Genomic DNA, 17384 nt, shown 5'->3' with positions numbered 1-17384 from the left:
GCCGATGATGACGCAACAAGTAGCGCCGGGACCAAGGTGTTAGCACTTCCGCCCTCCTTGCGCAGCTGGAGCCTCCTCCTCTCGCGAGCGGCGCGAAGCGAGAAGCCGGCTGCTGCGGAGAAACCCGGAGCGAGCTGGGTTGCCAGGTGAGCGCGGGGCCCGAGAGCCCGATCTACCGCAGCGGCCCCACTCCGATGCGCCTTCGTCCCCACATCCCCTCATTTCCTATTCCCAGGCCCTTCCCTCGGTGGGAATATAACCGGGGCCACCCCCCTGAGGGCCCTCGCGGGCTTCAGACCGGGAGAAGCCGATGACCGGCCCTGCCTGCCCCGGGCTTCTGACGCCCAGGCTCCCTGCCCTTCGGGGCTGCCTCGTCTCTCGCACAACCGACCTGGGTCCGAGTCCCCGAGGGCACTGCGCTGGGGAGGAAGAGCCCTGACCCGGTGTCCGGGAGACCTGGGTCTGAGACCCAGCTTCTAACTAACATGGGGGGAGCTGAAGTTACGGTTTCTGCGGGTACCTCGCAGCAAAGAACGAAAGCCTGGAGGTGCCCGAGCCCACAGGTTGTAATTTTGAGCGTATGACTTGCCTGAACCTCCAAGGTGTTGAGTTGGTGTAATTATTTCCTCAAACGTGCCAAATTGGAAGAACCATTCCAAGATGCTTGCTTGTTAGTAAAACGATACTCAGGTATACCTGGACAGCTGATTGAGTATATCAGGGTACAGTCGAGAATTTTAACAAGTGTCCCAGGTGATTTGTAGCATCTGTAAGTTTGGGAAAGGCTGGTGTCGCTCATTCTGACATTGAGTACAAAGCTCTGGGTGGCCCAAGGAGATGGTGGTCCAGTCACTAGACAGGAATGTAAATACGGATTGCCTCGGTGGGGTATCATCAAACCAGACTCATAGCGACCCTATAGGACAGAGGAGAACTGCTCCATAGGGTTTCCAAGGAGCGGCTGATGGATTTGTACTGCTGACCTTTTGGTTAGCAGCCGTAGCTCTTAACCACTGCCCCACAAGGGCTCTGGGATATCATCAAGGGAGGCTTAATAGGAAGAAGTAAGTGGTTTTTAGATTGAGCATAACTGACCAGAGGAGCTAAGCATGTGAGTCTGTAAATTTTTTGTGTTTACAGTTAGACCCTTGTTTTTGTATCTTTTAAAGCTGTGTTTTGTACACTCCTTATCAAGTCTGGAAACCCTGGTGGCATAGTGGTTAAGAGCTATGGCTGCTAACCAAAAGGTCGGCAGTTCGAATCCACCAGGCGCTCCTTGGAAACGGTATGGAGCAGCTCTACTCTGTCCTGTAGGGTCACTATGAGTCGGAATTGACTGGACAGCAAGGGTTTTTTTTTTTTTTTTTAATCAACTCTATCCTTTTCAAATCACCCTCCTGTCTTCTGTGTTTGGTCTAAGCCAAGCCTACTCCCCAAATGTGAAGATGTCAGATCCATATTTCTGGATTTAGCCAAGTACTACTGATCTCTCCATGAGATTTTGTTTTCTGAGTTCTGCCCACCCATCTTTGAAAGAGCCTTCCTGTGCAAACTGTAGTTCAACTGGGATATCATTTCTGAAACTTTTAACTCCTGACACACGCCTAAGTAGCCTGGAGACAAAGTCTTCCGTTTCTTTGCCCTACTGATTCCCACCTTTTTTTGTTTAATTTCCCTTTGTGCGTGTGTGCCCATGTGCTTCAGTCAGGTCATTTTCATTAAAATTCTGCTTTCTGACAAACAGTTGTCAGTATTCTTGGAACTTTTTTTGCACCTAACTTAAAAGGATTGAACTGAAGCCCAAACTTGAACCTTATTATTATTATTATTTTTCCAACCAACTCCCTTCACCCTTACACGGGGTCCAGTGCCTCAAAATTGGATGTTTACCAGGTACTTTAAAAATGAGCAAGCATATCTCCAGAAAGTATTGAGACGTCTGCTTTTACTGCTTCCCAGTAACATTTCAGAAGAGCCCGGAGCATGTGTGTGCAGCAGTCAGAGTTGGAGAGGTGCCTAACGTGGCCAGTGACATGGCAATGCCTTCTACCCCACCACTCTTTAGATATTAAACCCGACTCTAAGTCACAGCTTCTAAAAATGTTGGCTTAGGTGCCAGACGTTTTTCCTAATTGTTTTTTTTTAAAAGACAGATCCGTAACAACACCTTCACAAAACTCAGATAATGAAAAGTATCATACTTTGGCTTTCAGATACTTAAAAGAGCATTGTCTCCCATTTTATCTGGAAGATGCTGACTGAAATTGGTGGGTCAGTGGTTAAGTGCCACGGCAGCTAACCAGAAGGCTGGCATTTCAAATTCACCTGCCGCTGCTTGGAAACCCTATGGGGCAGTTCTGCTTTGGCCTCTAGGGTTGCAATGAGTCGGAATCAGCCCGACGGCAACAGGTTTGGTTTGGTTTTTGGTTTGCTTTTTGAGGGTTAATGTTTCATATATGCATTTTACGAGCCCCTGCGTGCCATAAGAATATTAGGTTTGGGGGATATGCAGTGCGTAGCATTTTACGTTCTTCTGATTTACTGACACAAGCCCACCCGAGTACTGTCCAAGCTGTTGTAAAGTGTAGCTCTTATACCGAGTAATGCTAACAGTGGAAACGAAGCTTCACATCACTCCCTGAGGAGTCCTCCTCCCAGGTATGGCTGAGGAGGATCAGGTTTTATATGACTATTTGGAGCAAAGCCAAATAAACTGTCCACAGAAGAGTGGAGGCCCACAGTTCTCTTAAGGACATTACTTTATTGAGCTTTATGTGCCAGACCCTACTGAGTGCTTTCCGTATTTTTATCTTCTCATTTATTCTGACAGCAGCTTTGCAAAATACCAGGTATTATCCCTACATTATTGATGAGAAAATAAACTCAGAGAGGCTAATAACTTACCCATGGTCATATAGAAGATCCAGTGGTAGATAGAACCCCTGTGCGTGCATGTACTCAAAACCTGTATTCCATAAAACTCTGCCCCATAAATGTTACTGAAAAGGTCTAGATATCTGGCTTTCTGTCTAGTTAATAAGTAACCTTTGCCCCTTGTTTTCTTCATGAGGGTTTTTCTGTGAGTACAAGTCCAAGATTGTAGTAGTCACCGTTGGGCAGGGGGTTTGTCATTCCTTTCAGTTGTCCCGAGGGAGAACATGTTCCAACATCAGTCTAGAAACAGGTCATTTATTTCTTACAATTTAATGCCCAGCAATCCATACTCCCCTCTTCCCTGGTTGGTTCTGAAATGTGAGGTTGAGCCCAAGTTACTCACTTTAAAGATTTGCAGCGGCTTTCTCTCAACATTATGTGACAGATAAAAGCTTAAAAGCGTCAATTCTTGATGTGAGCTTTTTAGGGATTTAAAAACCAAAATTAAATGATTAAGGAATGCTGCTTGTCTGGTAGCACTTGGCATCTTTTTCCTGGTGGTTGGCAGTGGTGTCAGGATAACAAAAGGCTGACATTCCACATGGAAAGAACTAGAAAAAAGCATGATAGAGTGAAAATGCAATGGTTTTCATAGAACAAGGAGAGATCTGCTTTGCCGTGTGAACAGGAGTGGTAGGAGATACAGGGGGAGCCAGATTATGGAGGGCCGAAATCCAGAAGGCCGAGGAGTTTTGACTCTGCTGTAGAAACGTAAACCCTTAGTAACTCCTCTAGAAAATGAGTGACAAGATCAAAGTTCTATAGTATTTAAGGGTGACTCTAGCTAACCTGGACATGTTTTGTAGGCAAAGAGAGGAGAGTCATTTCAAAGTGAACATATTTAAAGAAGGAAGAGTGTACTGGACATGGCTTAAATTCCGTTCCAGAGTGTCTGTAGTGGCATAATTATCACTGAGTTAGCCACTTCTGCAGAAATCACAGGTGTTCAGCATAAGACTGATCCATGCCTGACGCCTCTACTACAATTTCTGTCTGTTTTATTCACTTGAGCCCTTTTAAGTCAGAAACTTCGTGGCATTAATGTGTGAAAAAGAAGGAAGGAAGGAACTGAGTAGAGTGCTACCTCCTGACCTCGTTTCATTGAGTACATCCTGTATTCACCTCAGTATCAAGTGGAAGAGAAAGCTGACCCGTGGGGAAAAATTTCCATAGGTTAAAAGGTTGGGCTTCGCAGTCAGATGGATTCAAGTCCCAGCTGTTAACACAAGTTGTGTAACCTGGACAAAGTCAACTGCTTCTGTTTCCTGACTATAAGATGAGAATAATAACTAATTTAAAGCTGTTTTGAGGGTCCAGTGAGATAATGTGTGTAAAGTGCTTTGAACAGTCTGGCTACTCGTTAAAGGTTGAGACATAGTAGCTGCTATTGATCACTGTAGATCCAATAGAATTGAATTTTCACATTTATTTTGACAAAAGAAGAAATAACTGTATTCAGTTTGCTGGATTTAAGTGTGTCATTTCTTTTTTTTGTTTTTAAATTAAGCTTGTGGCTGATTTATGTCTGCCAATTTATTTGCCTTCCTTGCTGACTCATACTTCTCCCTAATTAATGTCGTTTCTTATAGTCTGTTCAAGCTGAGTTGTCTTCCTAAAACAAAGAGGAAGTAATTTTTCTGCCTCCATCCTTCTTACTTGACTCTAATCTTCTTTTCTTGACTCTGCAAGGTCAGGATCCTCTCTCTGCCTTTTTTGGGAATGTTGGGGTCATGAAACCTTGAGATAATGGGTTCATTTGTTCAGACTAAAGAGCCTGAATAGCATCTACAGTAAGATTTTCTGATGTTGTCAGCAGAGTTGGTGGGAGGTCTACATTGGGTCGTGATTCTAACCTTATCTGATAATATCCCATGATTGAAGTGTACATTTGTCTCCTCAGTCTTGCTTCTGCTTTGCCTTTAGGTCCGTCAGTGCTGCAGGAATGGCAGACTTTGGGATCTCAGCTGGCCAGCGTGTGGTGGTGGTCTGGGACAGGTCGTCCCCAGTGGAAGCTCTGAAAGAACTGGTGGATAAGCTTCAAGCGTTGACTGGCAGTGAGGGGCATGTGTCAGTGGAAAACATCAGCCAGCTGTTGCAGTGTAAGTAGCTGTACTCTGTAGGACAGAGTAGAACTGCCCCGTGTTGTCTTTCCCGGAGTGAGGGCTCTTGACGGGAGTGCTGCGTTTCTGCAGCTCCTGGGTCTCTGAGGGTTTGTTCTGAGAGGCACGTGATAGTAGTGGCCAGTCACTTGTCGTTTTCATTTGAGAGGTAGCAGACCTGGGAATGTGGTCGATGGTTTGTATAAGTAGTTCTTATTTCTTATTAGCTGTTCCACATTTTTTAAAGAAGTTTACTCTTCACAGCATCCTTTTTTACTTCCTTTCGCTGAGCATATAAAGGGATATGGAATTAGTAAGACCGAGGGAGAACAGGGCAGCAGATTCATTGGCCCTGTTGCTGGTAGTGATGGTAGAATAGTGTCTGCTGAACAGGTAGGTGTTCATTTTCCCAGGGCAAGGCCTATGTCCTTTGTGGGGTCTTGGAAGTAATTAGGAGATTGCTTCTCGGGTTCAGGTGATTGCTGAGTCTTCCTGCTTTTCAGCTGCCCACAAAGAATCCAGCTTTGACTTTATTTTGTCGGGTGTCGTTCCGGGAAGCACCACCCTGCACAGTGCTGAGATTTTGGCTGAGATGGCCCGGATTCTTCGGCCTGGTGGATGTCTTTTTCTGAAAGAGCCAGTAGAGACGGCTATAGGTAAGAAGATCTACACTCGGAAGACTAGAGTTGAATAGAGTTGAATTTTGGGGTATGCTTGCTACACCTCCCTGAGCAAGGAATAGGGTTTGGAGATCAGTATTTGTACAGCAGAACCTTCTTAGGGATAAGCTGTTGTTAAAATTTGAAACAACAGCTCAGAAGAAATTGTGATCTTTGCTTGACCTGTTAGGTAGTAAAATAGAAAGAAACTGCCCATTTGAGAATGGCTGGGTCCTTCAACAGGTACATGGTTAAGCAAACTGCGGTATATCCATACCGTGGAAAACTATGCAGCAATAAAAAAGAACAAACTATTGGTACATGCAGCAACTTGGATGGATCTCAAGGGAATTATGCTGAGTGAAAAAACAGTTTCAAAAGGTTACATGCTGTATGAGTCCATTCATATGACAGGCTTGAAATAACAAAAGAATAGTGTTGGAGAGTGGATTAGTAGTCCCCAGGGCTTAGGAATGGGAGGGCAGGTGTGTGTGTGTGGCTTCAAAGGGCAGCACAAGGGATCCTTGTGATGGAACACTTCTGTATTTTGATTGTGGTGGTGTTCACACAAGTCTACATGTGATCAAATCGTGTAGAACTATGCACACACAAGCGATTTGGGTAAGCCTGGTGAAATCTGAATAAGCCACATGGACTATACCAATGTCAGTTTCCTGGTCTTTAGGTTGTACTGTAGTTATAGGTGATGTTCCCATGGGGAGGAATTGGGCAGAGGGTACACGGGACCGCCTCGAACATTTTTTTTTTTTTTTGCAACTTCCTGTGAATCTGTAATTATTTCAAAATAAAATGTTTTAATATAATGGCCGGAAGCCTGGGAATGAAGAGGTAATTATTGATTCACGTGAAGCTTAACAGTAGGTCCAAGAAAGAAAAACCTCTTTTTTGCCCAGTGGTGTAGCTGTCAATCTAGAATCATTCAATTCTGGAATTTTAGAAACCCTGTAGGACAGAGTAGAACTGCCCCGTAGGGTTTCCAAGGAGCAGCTGGTGGATTCAAACTGCCATCCTTTTGGTTAACAGCCAAGCTCTTAACCACAGCACCACCAGGGCTCCTGTGGTGTGTATAAAAAAAAACTAGCACTCTTTGCTGGGAATTTAAACCTTGGGTAATTAAACACAGTGTCTCTTTGTCAGAACTATCCAGAGAGAATACCTGTATTTTGGTACACTTTACAGTTTATAAACCTCTTTTGTAATCTAACAACCCCTGGAGGTGTATATGCTTTCCAGAAGCAGAGAGTGATAAGGAACAATAATAATGGAATTTAACACTTAATAGCATGTAGTTAAGAGCATTTTAAACAACCAGAAGAATTGGTCAAATGAAAATACTATCACTAAAATCCATATGCCTTACACGGAATTGATTATTACTGTTTTGGTGTCTGCTGACCCAGGTAGGATAGAGACTTTATCATTTTTCCTGCTTTGACCTGTAAAGCTATTAATTGGCGTTTTCCTCTTGGCAGTTAACAATAGCAAAGTAAAGACAGCATCTAAACTGTGTTCGGCCCTGACTCTTTCTGGTCTTGTGGAAGTAAAAGAGGTATGTTTGTAGACAACCTTCTTTGCTCGGAATTTAAACCTTGGGTAGCTAAACAGAGTATCTCTTTGTGAACTTTATGGAGAGAATCAGGGGGAAATAACAGCCCTGAAGATGAGATGATAAGTGTTACTTAGGAATATGAAACATATTTAGAAATACAGCAAACTGAATGAGATACAGTATGCCTCAAGGAATAAAACTTCTGGAAACTGGTCTCCTTTGAAGAGACTCAGCTTGGGCCCATGTGGGTTGGGGAATGTTCTGGTCTCCTCAGTGCTGGATGAGTGGTGGTGACTGCTGAGGCAGGGAGAGCAGCTTCAGACACAGCTCTTTAAATGGGCACAAACCTTAGGCCCAAGTGAAGCACCTAGATCATCCATCCATCATGCTCAGATTTTTGGTGGGAAGCTGGAGTAGGTCAACGGGTGCAAATCCTATTTCTGACAATTCAGTGGAGTAGTTAAAGAGGCGTTTCTCTCTCTCCATTCCTCTCCAGTGCTGACGTTTTCTTACGTGTGTGAGAGATGATAAGTGTTCTACTATGAGATGGCCGTGCTTTCTAACTGTGCCGGTGATTTGCTGCATAACCTAGGGCCTTCATTTCTTTATGCCTACCTCTTATTTTTTTTCCTTTAATTTTAAGGTTTTCTATTCTTTATTCTAAAATAAGGAATGTTCATAAAAATTCCAAAAATGCAGAAGAATATAAAGTGACATCTCAGTCTGTCTTCATACTTCCTTCCCCAGAGGAAGCCAGCAGTGTATTTTTTGATTGTCCATTCAGACCTTTTTCTGTGTATTTACAAGCATACCTACAATCATGTTCACGCACTTCTTTTTTAAAATGCAAATAAGGTCATACATATATGTCGTTGTGTCACTAGCTTTTTTCCCAGTCTTAGGTATCTTAGACATTTATCTAGCTCAGCGTATCTCCCCTCAGTCTTACTGGCGGTGTAACAGTATTTCATGCTGTGGGTGGACTATGATTCATTTAACCGCTCTGTAATTTTTGGATGCAGAGGTGGCATGCCCGCCCCACATACACCTTTTTTTACCTTTGCTGTCTGCTGCTTCTTCCCAGGGAACCTAGAAAGCAGCTCCCTCCCCTGTCGTTCTCTCTTCTTTAGGATGTAGATTTCTACCATCTTTGTTGCGAGCATGTGTCCCACTCTGGGTGTTGACCCTATTCAGTAGGACCACATCTAAATCATCTTTGTATAATCATAAGCAGTACAGCCCCCACAGTGACTGACACAATGATGTGACCCTAATAAATCTTTGATAAAAATTTTCCAAAGGGTAGGCTCAAAGTAAACATATGGACAAAAGTTATAGTCTAGGGCTCTGCTCAGTGAGAAATTGAATGTGAAGCCTAAAGTGCTGTTACCTTCAGCTATTACATGCCTAACACACAGAAACGAGGGTTTGACGCGGACACAGTAAAGCATGATCTCATAGGCGGAGTATGGACTGATCCTTTTGATGTCTGGAATTCCAGCTGCAGCGAGAATCCTTAAGCCCCGAGGAAATGCAGTCTGTCCAAGAACACCTGGGTTACCAAAGTGATGGCCTGCTGTCTGTCCAGATCACAGGCAAAAAACCAAACTTTGAAGTGGGTTCTTCTAGTCAGCTTAAGCTTTCCATTGCTAAGAAGTCTCCTTCAGGTAAGGCTGCCGCAGGGACATCCTTCCATTCAAATGGGTTTGGAGGGACGTAGTAGAAATTGAGCCAGAGATATAAATGAGGGGGCATTATTTTTAGAGGATTCTTCTTTCTTTGATTCTGGTCATTTCTAAATGGAAGAATGCTTAATGTACTATTATTCTGGGCATATTCAGATCCAAAACCAATAATAGACAGTTACTGTCAGATCAGCTCCTTCCTCGCGACCAGAGGAGGCTGAGGTCTCCTGACTCTAGAGGAGTCTCTTAGTTTAGTTCATGGAGTCTGTCCAGGCCCAGGAAGGCAGCCGTTATCCTCAGAAGACCTCACAGGTATGGTAATGGTAGAGAAGGGTGTCCTGTCCCTCTGCGTCCTGTTTTTCCTAAGTAAGCTTTTCTGCCTGGAAAATCACAGCCCCCTCCCTGCTTTGCCACCACTCTCGTCCTTCCTAGTACTCTTTTTTAATGCTTGAACTGAGAAAATTATCCCAGCTGTAAGGTATGCAAAAATGTCCAGATATTTATTGGTACATGCACACTGTATTGTCTTGACCGTCCAGCTTAATCTTCAGGAAATCTTTGGGATCCTAACCTTGGGTGGGAACAGCAGAGATGAGCAGTGTGCTCTGCGGAAGGTCTGTAGTCACAATGGGGCTGTGACTTGGAGCTCCCTTACCCCAAAGGTCCTGTTTGAGGCTCTGCCGCAGTCCGAGTCTGGTGGTCTGCTCTCTCAGGCTCTTCCCTGCATTCTCCTGGCCTGCAGGAGGTGTGAGGCTGTGTCTGCCGCTGATGTGTGTTCCACTGTCACCATCACCTCCAGAGCCCATTTCCTTGTGTTTAGCAGGTTCGTGTGAGGCTAAAGCTTTGCTGTTTATAAAGCCTTTTGACACACTTTCTCATTTAATCCTCAGAACACCTGCTGTAGGGATGGAACCTAAGATAAGGAGGGAGAAGCAATGTAGAGTGGAGGTTAAACGCATTACTTTGGAGTCAGACTTTTATTTGTGGCAGGTTTTTTAAATGCTCTGAACCTGATTCTTCATCTGTAAAATTAGGGTACCAAAAATACACTTATCTCAAATTGTTAATAGGGTTACGTTAGATAATGCATGTGCTTAACAAACGATGACGTCTTTACTATCATAAAGTGGTTAGCCCCAAGGTCCTGCCTTTTGTAAGTGGTGGAGCTGGGTGTTCTCTTCTGCATGTAGTTCCTCGGTAGAAAGCGCTTGTTGTTTGTATCTGGCTGCTCTCACGGAACTTTTTCTCTCATTGGCTGGACTCAGTGAAGCCTGCTGTGGACCCTGCTGCTGCCAAGCTGTGGACACTCTCCGCCAACGATATGGAGGATGACAGCATGGTGAGTTGCCACCGTGGTCATTTCTTCTGGGCCCCATTTTGGGTGTGAACAGCCATAGTTTTCAGTGGACTTTATGGACTGGTTAGGGTGAAAGTCATGTCTGTGCCTGTTACTGGTGTCTTTTGTTGAGGTGAAATTCTGCATTGGTGGCATTGTAAATTTCTTTTTAGCATCCCTTTTCCCCGCAGACTTTCTTCTTATTTCATGTGACAGTTTAAAGGCTGTCGTGGGCATGTGCGAACCTGAAGAAGAGTTTGCCAGTGAGCACGTTTTTATTGGCCCCTTTGTCTGGGCAAGTCAGTGAAGGCTCACTGTCTCAAGAGCAGCACTTTCCATCAATTAAGTTCTTCATTTGTACAGCTGTTCAGGTTAGAGTGGCCAGCAAAGTAGGTTATGCCTTCATAGAGTTTACAGACTGCCCGTGTGCTTCTCAGAGAATCAAACAAATGTGTGTATAATTATTTGCCCTCTTCTCTGGAACTTCACAGAAAGTATTTGATTCCTTTTTCACATGACAGCCCTTTATTTAAATAAATAGAACCTTTTTTTCTATCCGTAACTCTCCTCCCCTCATAAGCACACATGCATGTGTATTCTCTACACACTGCTGGCCGGGTCTTACAACTATTTCTCCTGTAAATGAGTTTCATCCTAATGAGTCTTTTGTGGACAAAGCTTCGCTCACAGTCGGTTACTTGAGTGTGGCGGTCAGACTGAACATGCGATCAGTCCAAAGGAGGGCGGGACCTTCGCAGTCGTCTTTCCGCTGCAGCGGTTAATCTGCCACCGCTGCCTGTGATCACTTTAGCTTCTCCTTAGCGGAGACTGCGACTGGGTCACTGATTGCTTTGAACACCCTCCAGGATCTCATTGACTCAGATGAGCTGCTCGATCCAGAAGATTTGAAGAGGCCAGACCCAGCTTCCCTGCGGGCTGCATCATGTGGAGAAGGGAAAAAGAGGAAGGCTTGTAAGAACTGGTAAGCGTTGGAGGAAGCAGAGTCTGCCATGCTGCGCCCAGTGGCTCCTGGTTCCCAAGTAACCGCAGTATTTTACTGTTTTTAAAATATATGTTTTATTGTGAAATGTATCATGCACACAGAGAAATATATTAAAAGGTCCACTTTAAAGAATAACAAAGCAAACACCCGTGTACTGATCTCCCGGGTTAAGACACAGAAACTTCCTAGGAGGAGAAGTCACCGTACATGCTTCCTCACCTGCATCTCCCTCTCCCCACAGGGGTGACCACTCTGCAAAGTCTGTGTTAGTCAGGCCCTGGCTTTTTTGGTGGCTTGCCACCTGTGATGAATTTCCAAACAACATGCTATTTAGATGTGAAGAACTGAGGAGTAAGCCCGAAGCTGGTATGTAGGGGAGATCAGTATTCCCATTATTGTATGAAGGCTCCCAGGAGAAGATGAGCTGCACAGGGTCTTTGGCTCATGGTTTGGTCTCAGCTTCTTTTGAGAATCTGTAAGAGTCCTGTATCAGCTTCCTAGAGTTGTTGTAACAAACAGCCACAAACATAGTGGCTTCAAACAACAGAAGTCTCCTCTCACATTCTGGAGGCCAGAAGTCTGAAATCAGGGTGTCAGCTGGGCCAGGCTCCCTCTGAAGGCTCTAGGGGAGAATCTTTCCTTGTCTCTTCCAGCTTCTGGTGACTCCAGGCATTCCTTGGCTTGGAGCTGCGTAACTCCGAAATTCTGCCTCCACATGTACTTCTCTGTGTCTCTGTGCCTTCTCTTCTGTTTCTTATAAGTACACTTGTCATCGGATGTAGGGCCCACCCGGGTAATCCAGGGTGATCTCATCTCAAGATCCATAATTACATCTGCAAAGCCCCCTTTTCCAAATAAGGTCCCACTTACAGGTTCGCAGGTGTGACTTTCTGGGGGCCGCTGTTCAAACCCCTACAAGCCTCTTCTAGGGAAGGCATGAGCAAGTTCTAGCAATGCAAGGTGGGCCATAACTAGAGCACCTGACAGAGCTGGAGGATGATGCAGTTGCTGGGAAACCAGCAGAAACACCCTTAGAGGCAGTGGGCTGCTCTGCTTCCTGCTGGAAGCTCACTAAAACCCACCCAGAAACCCGGTGCCGTGAGGCTCACTAGAGCCTACCAATCTCAGGAGTAGATCAAAGCAGAGCGCTTCTGTGGGGGTTAAATGAATGTCCTCAGCTGACCTGGGCGTCAGGGTGTAGACGGGAAAGATGAATGTTATCCGTATGTGGTCAGGACAAGCCAAGGACAATCTGGGCCAACGCACCTGCCCTTGGGTTGAAAGGCTGGTTACGGTGGCAGCAGGAATGGTGACGGCGGCAGCCTTCAGCATGTCCGTCTCCTGGGTCGCGCTGCTCCTCCGTGCACGTGGGACTCTGGAACAGAGCTGACGCCTTGGCATCACTTTCCTTGTTCCCTGTTAGCGTTCCTGTTTCCTGTATCCTGGTCTTCCTCTTTTCTGGTTTTCTTTTGTTTTGGTGGAATAAATCTTCTAGAAGTTTCTTAGAAAGGCTACCTGGGAGATCATAAAGCTTTGTGTTTTTTTGTTTGGTTTTTTTTTTGAGATTTTGCATGTCTGAAAATGCCTTTTTTCTACCCTCATTTGGGTGTAGAACTCTAGGTTGGAAATAATTTTTACAGAATTTTACTGACATTTCTATTGTCTTCTTTCTTTCAGTGATTCTGTTGAGATGTCTGAGGCCATTCTGTTTCTTGATCCTTTCTGTAAGACCTCTTTTTCCATTTGGGAGGCTTGTGGGGTCGTCTTTATCCTCCGTGTCATTTTACAAGAAGTCGGTTTTCATCCCTTGTACTAGGCGTTTGATGCGTCATTTCGGTATAGAAAGTCGTGTCTGTAGTCCTGGGAGTTTTTCTTTCATTTTGTTTATGATTCTGTCTTCTCTGTTTATTTTCTCTTTCTGTAGCACCTGGTACTCAGATGTTGGTCCTCTTAGGTGTAATCTGTACTTCCACATTTTCTGTATTTTCCTTTTGCCCCACTTTCTGGGAGATTTTTTTACCTTATCTTCTAGAACTTCTATTGAGTTATTTCATTTCTAGTATCATGTTTTTAATTTCTAGGATTCATTTTTTTATTCTTAAATAAAATCCTGCTTTTATTCCATGCACATGATAATGTCTTTTTTCTCTTAAAGATAGTGATGGTTCTTTCGAAGTTTTTTTTCTCCCGGCATAGTCTGTTTCTTCCAAGTTATTTTTTTCTTTTCGTTTTCATCCTGACTTCCATGTTAGAAGTTTTCTTAATATGTCTGGTGATCTGTGGTTGTCGTCAAGATTAAGAGTGGGGGCAAAAAGCTGATTGGGAGCTCGAAGCAGAGAGGTAGTAGATTTGTTGAGTGTGTTTTATTGAAGAGGACCTGGGAGGCCTTTGAGAGGGCATCCCAAAGTCATTACCTTTGGACCTTTCCTCTTGGATTGGTTAGATTTCTCACAGAGAGTCTTCTAGCCTCTTGGTGCTACCAATTCCAGTGCCTTGTGAGATTTCAAGGCTGTAATTTGGGTGGGTACTCAGTGTTCCTCACTGTTGGCTTTGAGTTGGCTTTCTTAAGTTCGTTAGATCAGCTGTCCCTCCTCCACCTGCTTTTCAGTTTCCAACACTATGGCTCTCATCTCCTTCCCAATATTCCCTGTCTTTGTGGGTTTATGGGGCCCTGGAGGCACAGTGGAAACCTGATGGCATAGTGGTTAAGTGCTATGGCTGCTAACCAAAAAGGTTGGCAGTTCAAATCCACCAGGCACCCCTCAGAAACTCTATAGGGCAGCTCTGCTCTGTCCTACAGGGTCGTTATGAGTCGGAACTGACTCGATGGCAGTGGGTTTGGTTTTTTTTTTTTTTTTTTTGGTGGTGCAGTGGTTAAGAGCTCAGGTTGGTAACCAAAAGATCAGCAGTTCGAATCCACCGGCTGTTCTTTGGAAACCTTATGGGGGAAGTTTTACTCTGTCCTGTAGGATCACTGTGAGCTGGAATCGAATCCATGGCAGTGGGCTTGTGAGTTTATGTCTTCATAAAAAAAAAATTCCTTTACTGGAATTGTGGGGGGTTTTGAGGAAAAGCGAAATTAGATGTGTGCATTCCATTTGTCCTCTCAGCCTGGAAGCCTCAGTGTTACTATCTGTATATTAGTTTGATAAGTGGATGGAAAGGGTGGTAAAAAGTTAACTGGTGGCCTGCAGGCTTATTTAATTATCAGAGTGGTTGGTTGGTTGTTTTATATGAAAGTTGCCAGCATTTATAAATCAGCAAATTTCAAGTAAAAACTCAGGTTTTTTTTTTTGTTGTTAGATTTGGAAAACGTGGCCGCACTGAGTGTGCTTTTCCCCACGACAGTGACCAGCTGAAGCCTAGTCATGGTGCCCTCTTTAGACAGGGCATGTGCCCTCTAGCTGTCCCCATTTCCACCACTCTTGCTTTCTCCCAAACAGCCTTGCTCATGTGCATTATTGCCTGGCCCCAGGGGCATTTATTTGGTTATGACACCAGTCTAAAGAGGTGACACCCTGTCTTAGAGCACACTTAGGTGCCATCAGGGATTTGGAGTTTCTGCGTAGTGGCACATCTCATCAGCTGCTGATTTTCCCCCAGCACATGTGGCCTTGCAGAGGAACTGGAAAAAGAGAAGTCAAAGGAACAGAAGATCTCCCAACCCAAGTCGGCTTGTGGAAACGTAAATACCTGGATAATTACTCAGTGTTCACAGAACCCCCGGTGGTACTGAGCGTCACCCTAAACTAAGCTCCAAGGAGCCTCCCATTCAGATCTTGTAATAATAGGCAAATGTGTGAGAACCTGTTTGTAGACAGTAATGGAGAGGAGAGATTATCTCCTGATAGTGGGCGGGTGGGCGGGGGTGGGCAGATTTTCTGGTCCTTATTTTTGGTCCTTGTATTTCCACTTCCTAATGAGGCCTGATGTTATTTAGCCATTTGGCTGTAATTTGAATTATTTAGAATATGGAACTATGGCTGCCTAGGAATCTTCCCTTGACTATTGTACTTCATGAAACAACAGATTTTAAAAACTGAATATTTAGACCTTCAGGCCACAGTATGAAATGAGGACTTCCTTCTTCTGGCCTGTATCTCTGGGACCCACTGATAACTCGGCTTCTCTGTGTGATCGTGTCTTCTCTCTCCGCAGTGCTACCTAGGCGATGCGTTCCGCTGCGCCAGCTGCCCCTACCTCGGGCTGCCAGCCTTCAAACCCGGGGAGCAGGTGCTTCTAAGCAACAGCGGCCTTCACGACGCCTAGGAAGGACCCAGCATGAACGCATCTGTTTCTGGCCAATTCTGTCCCTCAAATCCCACCACCGTGGCTCCTCCCACCTTCTCTGGGTTTGTTCACTCTCTATTTGAAGCCCAGTTGTAGGGAGGGTTCTTAGCAGACAAAGTGAAACGGGATTTGGGGGTGCAGTGGCGTGTAGTGCTGCTATATGTGAAAAGACCAACACATAGTGGGGCCCGGTTACCCTGAGTGTGGGGGCCTGTTTCTTCACTTAATGTTAGGGAGAGGGGAGTGTGGCCTGAAGAGGCCCCTCTCCTGGTGTTAAATTACTGACCATAATAACTCACATCTGTGACAAAGCTCTAGCCCCGGCTGTATTCTAAGCTCAGCAGTGGTGCCACCTGTCTTCCAGAGTCAGTGGTTTACTCACTCTGCAGTTCTTGGGCACATCAGTCAAGTGTCTGATGACCTCAGCACCAAAGAAATTGCTCATTGGTTGCTGTGATTTTACCCAGTGTCCCTCTGCCCCTTTCACTCCCACCCCACCCCCGTTTTGCCATGGCATCGCACCTGTGTCCTGCCATCATTTCTGTTCATCGGCAGGTATTAAACTGTGTACTTCCATATACCAGTTGTAAGGGGGTGTGTCTGCGTGAGATATCTGACAGCCATCCACGCTCAGCTTGAATCATGAAACTTTCTTTTTTGGAGGGCCTGAGTGTCACATGCAAATGGCCAGCCCCCCACTTAGGAAATAGGGCCTCTCTCCATCTACTTTAGAGGATCCAGGAGGTGAGGATTAGAAGGAAGCAGGACAGAACTCTGAGCCAACCATAAGTCTCTCTGACCAGGAGTCCCCTTCATTCTCTTTGTTATCCAGCTGCACGGCCTTGGAATCAATCTTGCCAAATATTTGGAGAGATCGTGTGGGTTTGCGACCTGGATGTTTATATTTTACCAATAAATGAAGGTGTTCATTGGTATCTATCCTTGAAACTTGATTTGATTTTCTACGTTTGCTTTTGCTTCTCCTGGTCCCTGCTGGAGGGTTTTAGTTATGGGTATGGCTTAGTTCTGGTTGCACTTTAAAGCCCTGTGGTGGGCCGAGTTCTAAGGTGACCCCACTGACCCATAGTCGTGGGTTTGAGCAGGACCTGTGAATGTGACAGCTAGCACTGCCGTGACTTCGGTTATGTCGTAAAGGTGAAGAGATTTTGCAGATGTGATGAAATTCCCTAATCAATTGACAAGGAGCCCTCGTGGTGCAGTGGTTAAACACTCAGCTGCTAACCACAAGGTTGGCCGTTCAAACCCACCAGCTGCTCCTTGGGAGAAAGACGTGGCAGTCTGCTTCCGTAAAGATTTATAGCCTTGGAAAACCTATGGGTTCGTTCTGCTCTGTCCTGTAGGGTTGCTGAGAGTCAGAATTGCCTCGATGGCAATGGGTTTTAATCAATTGACTTTAATCAAAAGGGAGATTATCCTGAGTGGGCCTAATCAGTGGATCCTTTAGAAGAAGGTCTAGAGAACAGTGTCTCCTGCTGTCCTTGAAGAAGTTATGGTGAGGAGGCCTGTGAGAGGTCCCCAGTGCAGGAACTGTGGGTGCCCTCTAGGAGCTGAGAGAGCCTCCGGCTGGCAGCCGGAAAGTGGAGACCTCAGTCCTGCAACCGCAAGGAGCTGAATTCTGGCAACACCACGTGTCTTAGTCATCTAGTGCTGCTTTAGCAGACATACCACAAGTGGATGGCTTCAGCAAACAGAAGCTTATTCTCTCACAGTCCGGTAGGCTAGAAGTCCAAATTCAGGGCATCAGCTCCTGGGGAAGGCTGTCACACTCTGTCAGCTCTGGAGGAAGG

General features: G+C 45.2%; 1 protein-coding gene across 2 annotated transcripts; it reads left to right on the top strand.

The window, feature by feature from the left end:
• Positions 1-54: 54 nt before the first annotated feature.
• On the top strand, positions 55-16529 carry CIAPIN1 (cytokine induced apoptosis inhibitor 1). Of its 2 annotated transcripts, XR_007514694.1 has the most exons (10): positions 55-146; positions 4858-5033; positions 5537-5689; positions 7186-7262; positions 8764-8929; positions 10213-10286; positions 11150-11265; positions 14890-14971; positions 15445-15638; positions 16409-16529. XR_007514694.1 is itself a non-coding variant. In XM_049864508.1 (9 exons), exons 2-9 carry the CDS (start codon positions 4877-4879, stop codon positions 15553-15555), a joined length of 936 nt encoding a protein of 311 aa, XP_049720465.1. In that variant the 5' UTR covers positions 55-146; positions 4858-4876; the 3' UTR covers positions 15556-16529. The 2 variants fall into 2 exon arrangements, 1 of the variants encoding a protein (XP_049720465.1); XM_049864508.1 differs by having other exon boundaries at positions 15445-16529.
• The last annotated feature ends 855 nt before the right edge of the window (positions 16530-17384 follow it).

The sequence above is a fragment of the Elephas maximus genome, chromosome 21, assembly GCF_024166365.1.
Source record: "Elephas maximus indicus isolate mEleMax1 chromosome 21, mEleMax1 primary haplotype, whole genome shotgun sequence".
In the NCBI taxonomy this organism is placed as follows: Eukaryota; Metazoa; Chordata; class Mammalia; order Proboscidea; family Elephantidae; genus Elephas; species Elephas maximus.
Note: the sequence above shows the minus strand (reverse complement) of the source record. Positions and strands in the feature narration are given on the sequence as shown.

Bases quoted from the DNA above. Each gene is read 5' to 3' on its own strand.
- CIAPIN1 (XM_049864508.1), top strand. From the start codon at position 4,877: ATGGCAGACTTTGGGATCTCAGCTGGCCAGCGTGTGGTGGTGGTCTGG. The intron at 5,034-5,536 runs GTAAGTAGCTGT...CCTGCTTTTCAG, and splicing joins CATCAGCCAGCTGTTGCAGT to CTGCCCACAAAGAATCCAGC. The intron at 7,263-8,763 runs GTATGTTTGTAG...CTGGAATTCCAG, and splicing joins GTCTTGTGGAAGTAAAAGAG to CTGCAGCGAGAATCCTTAAG.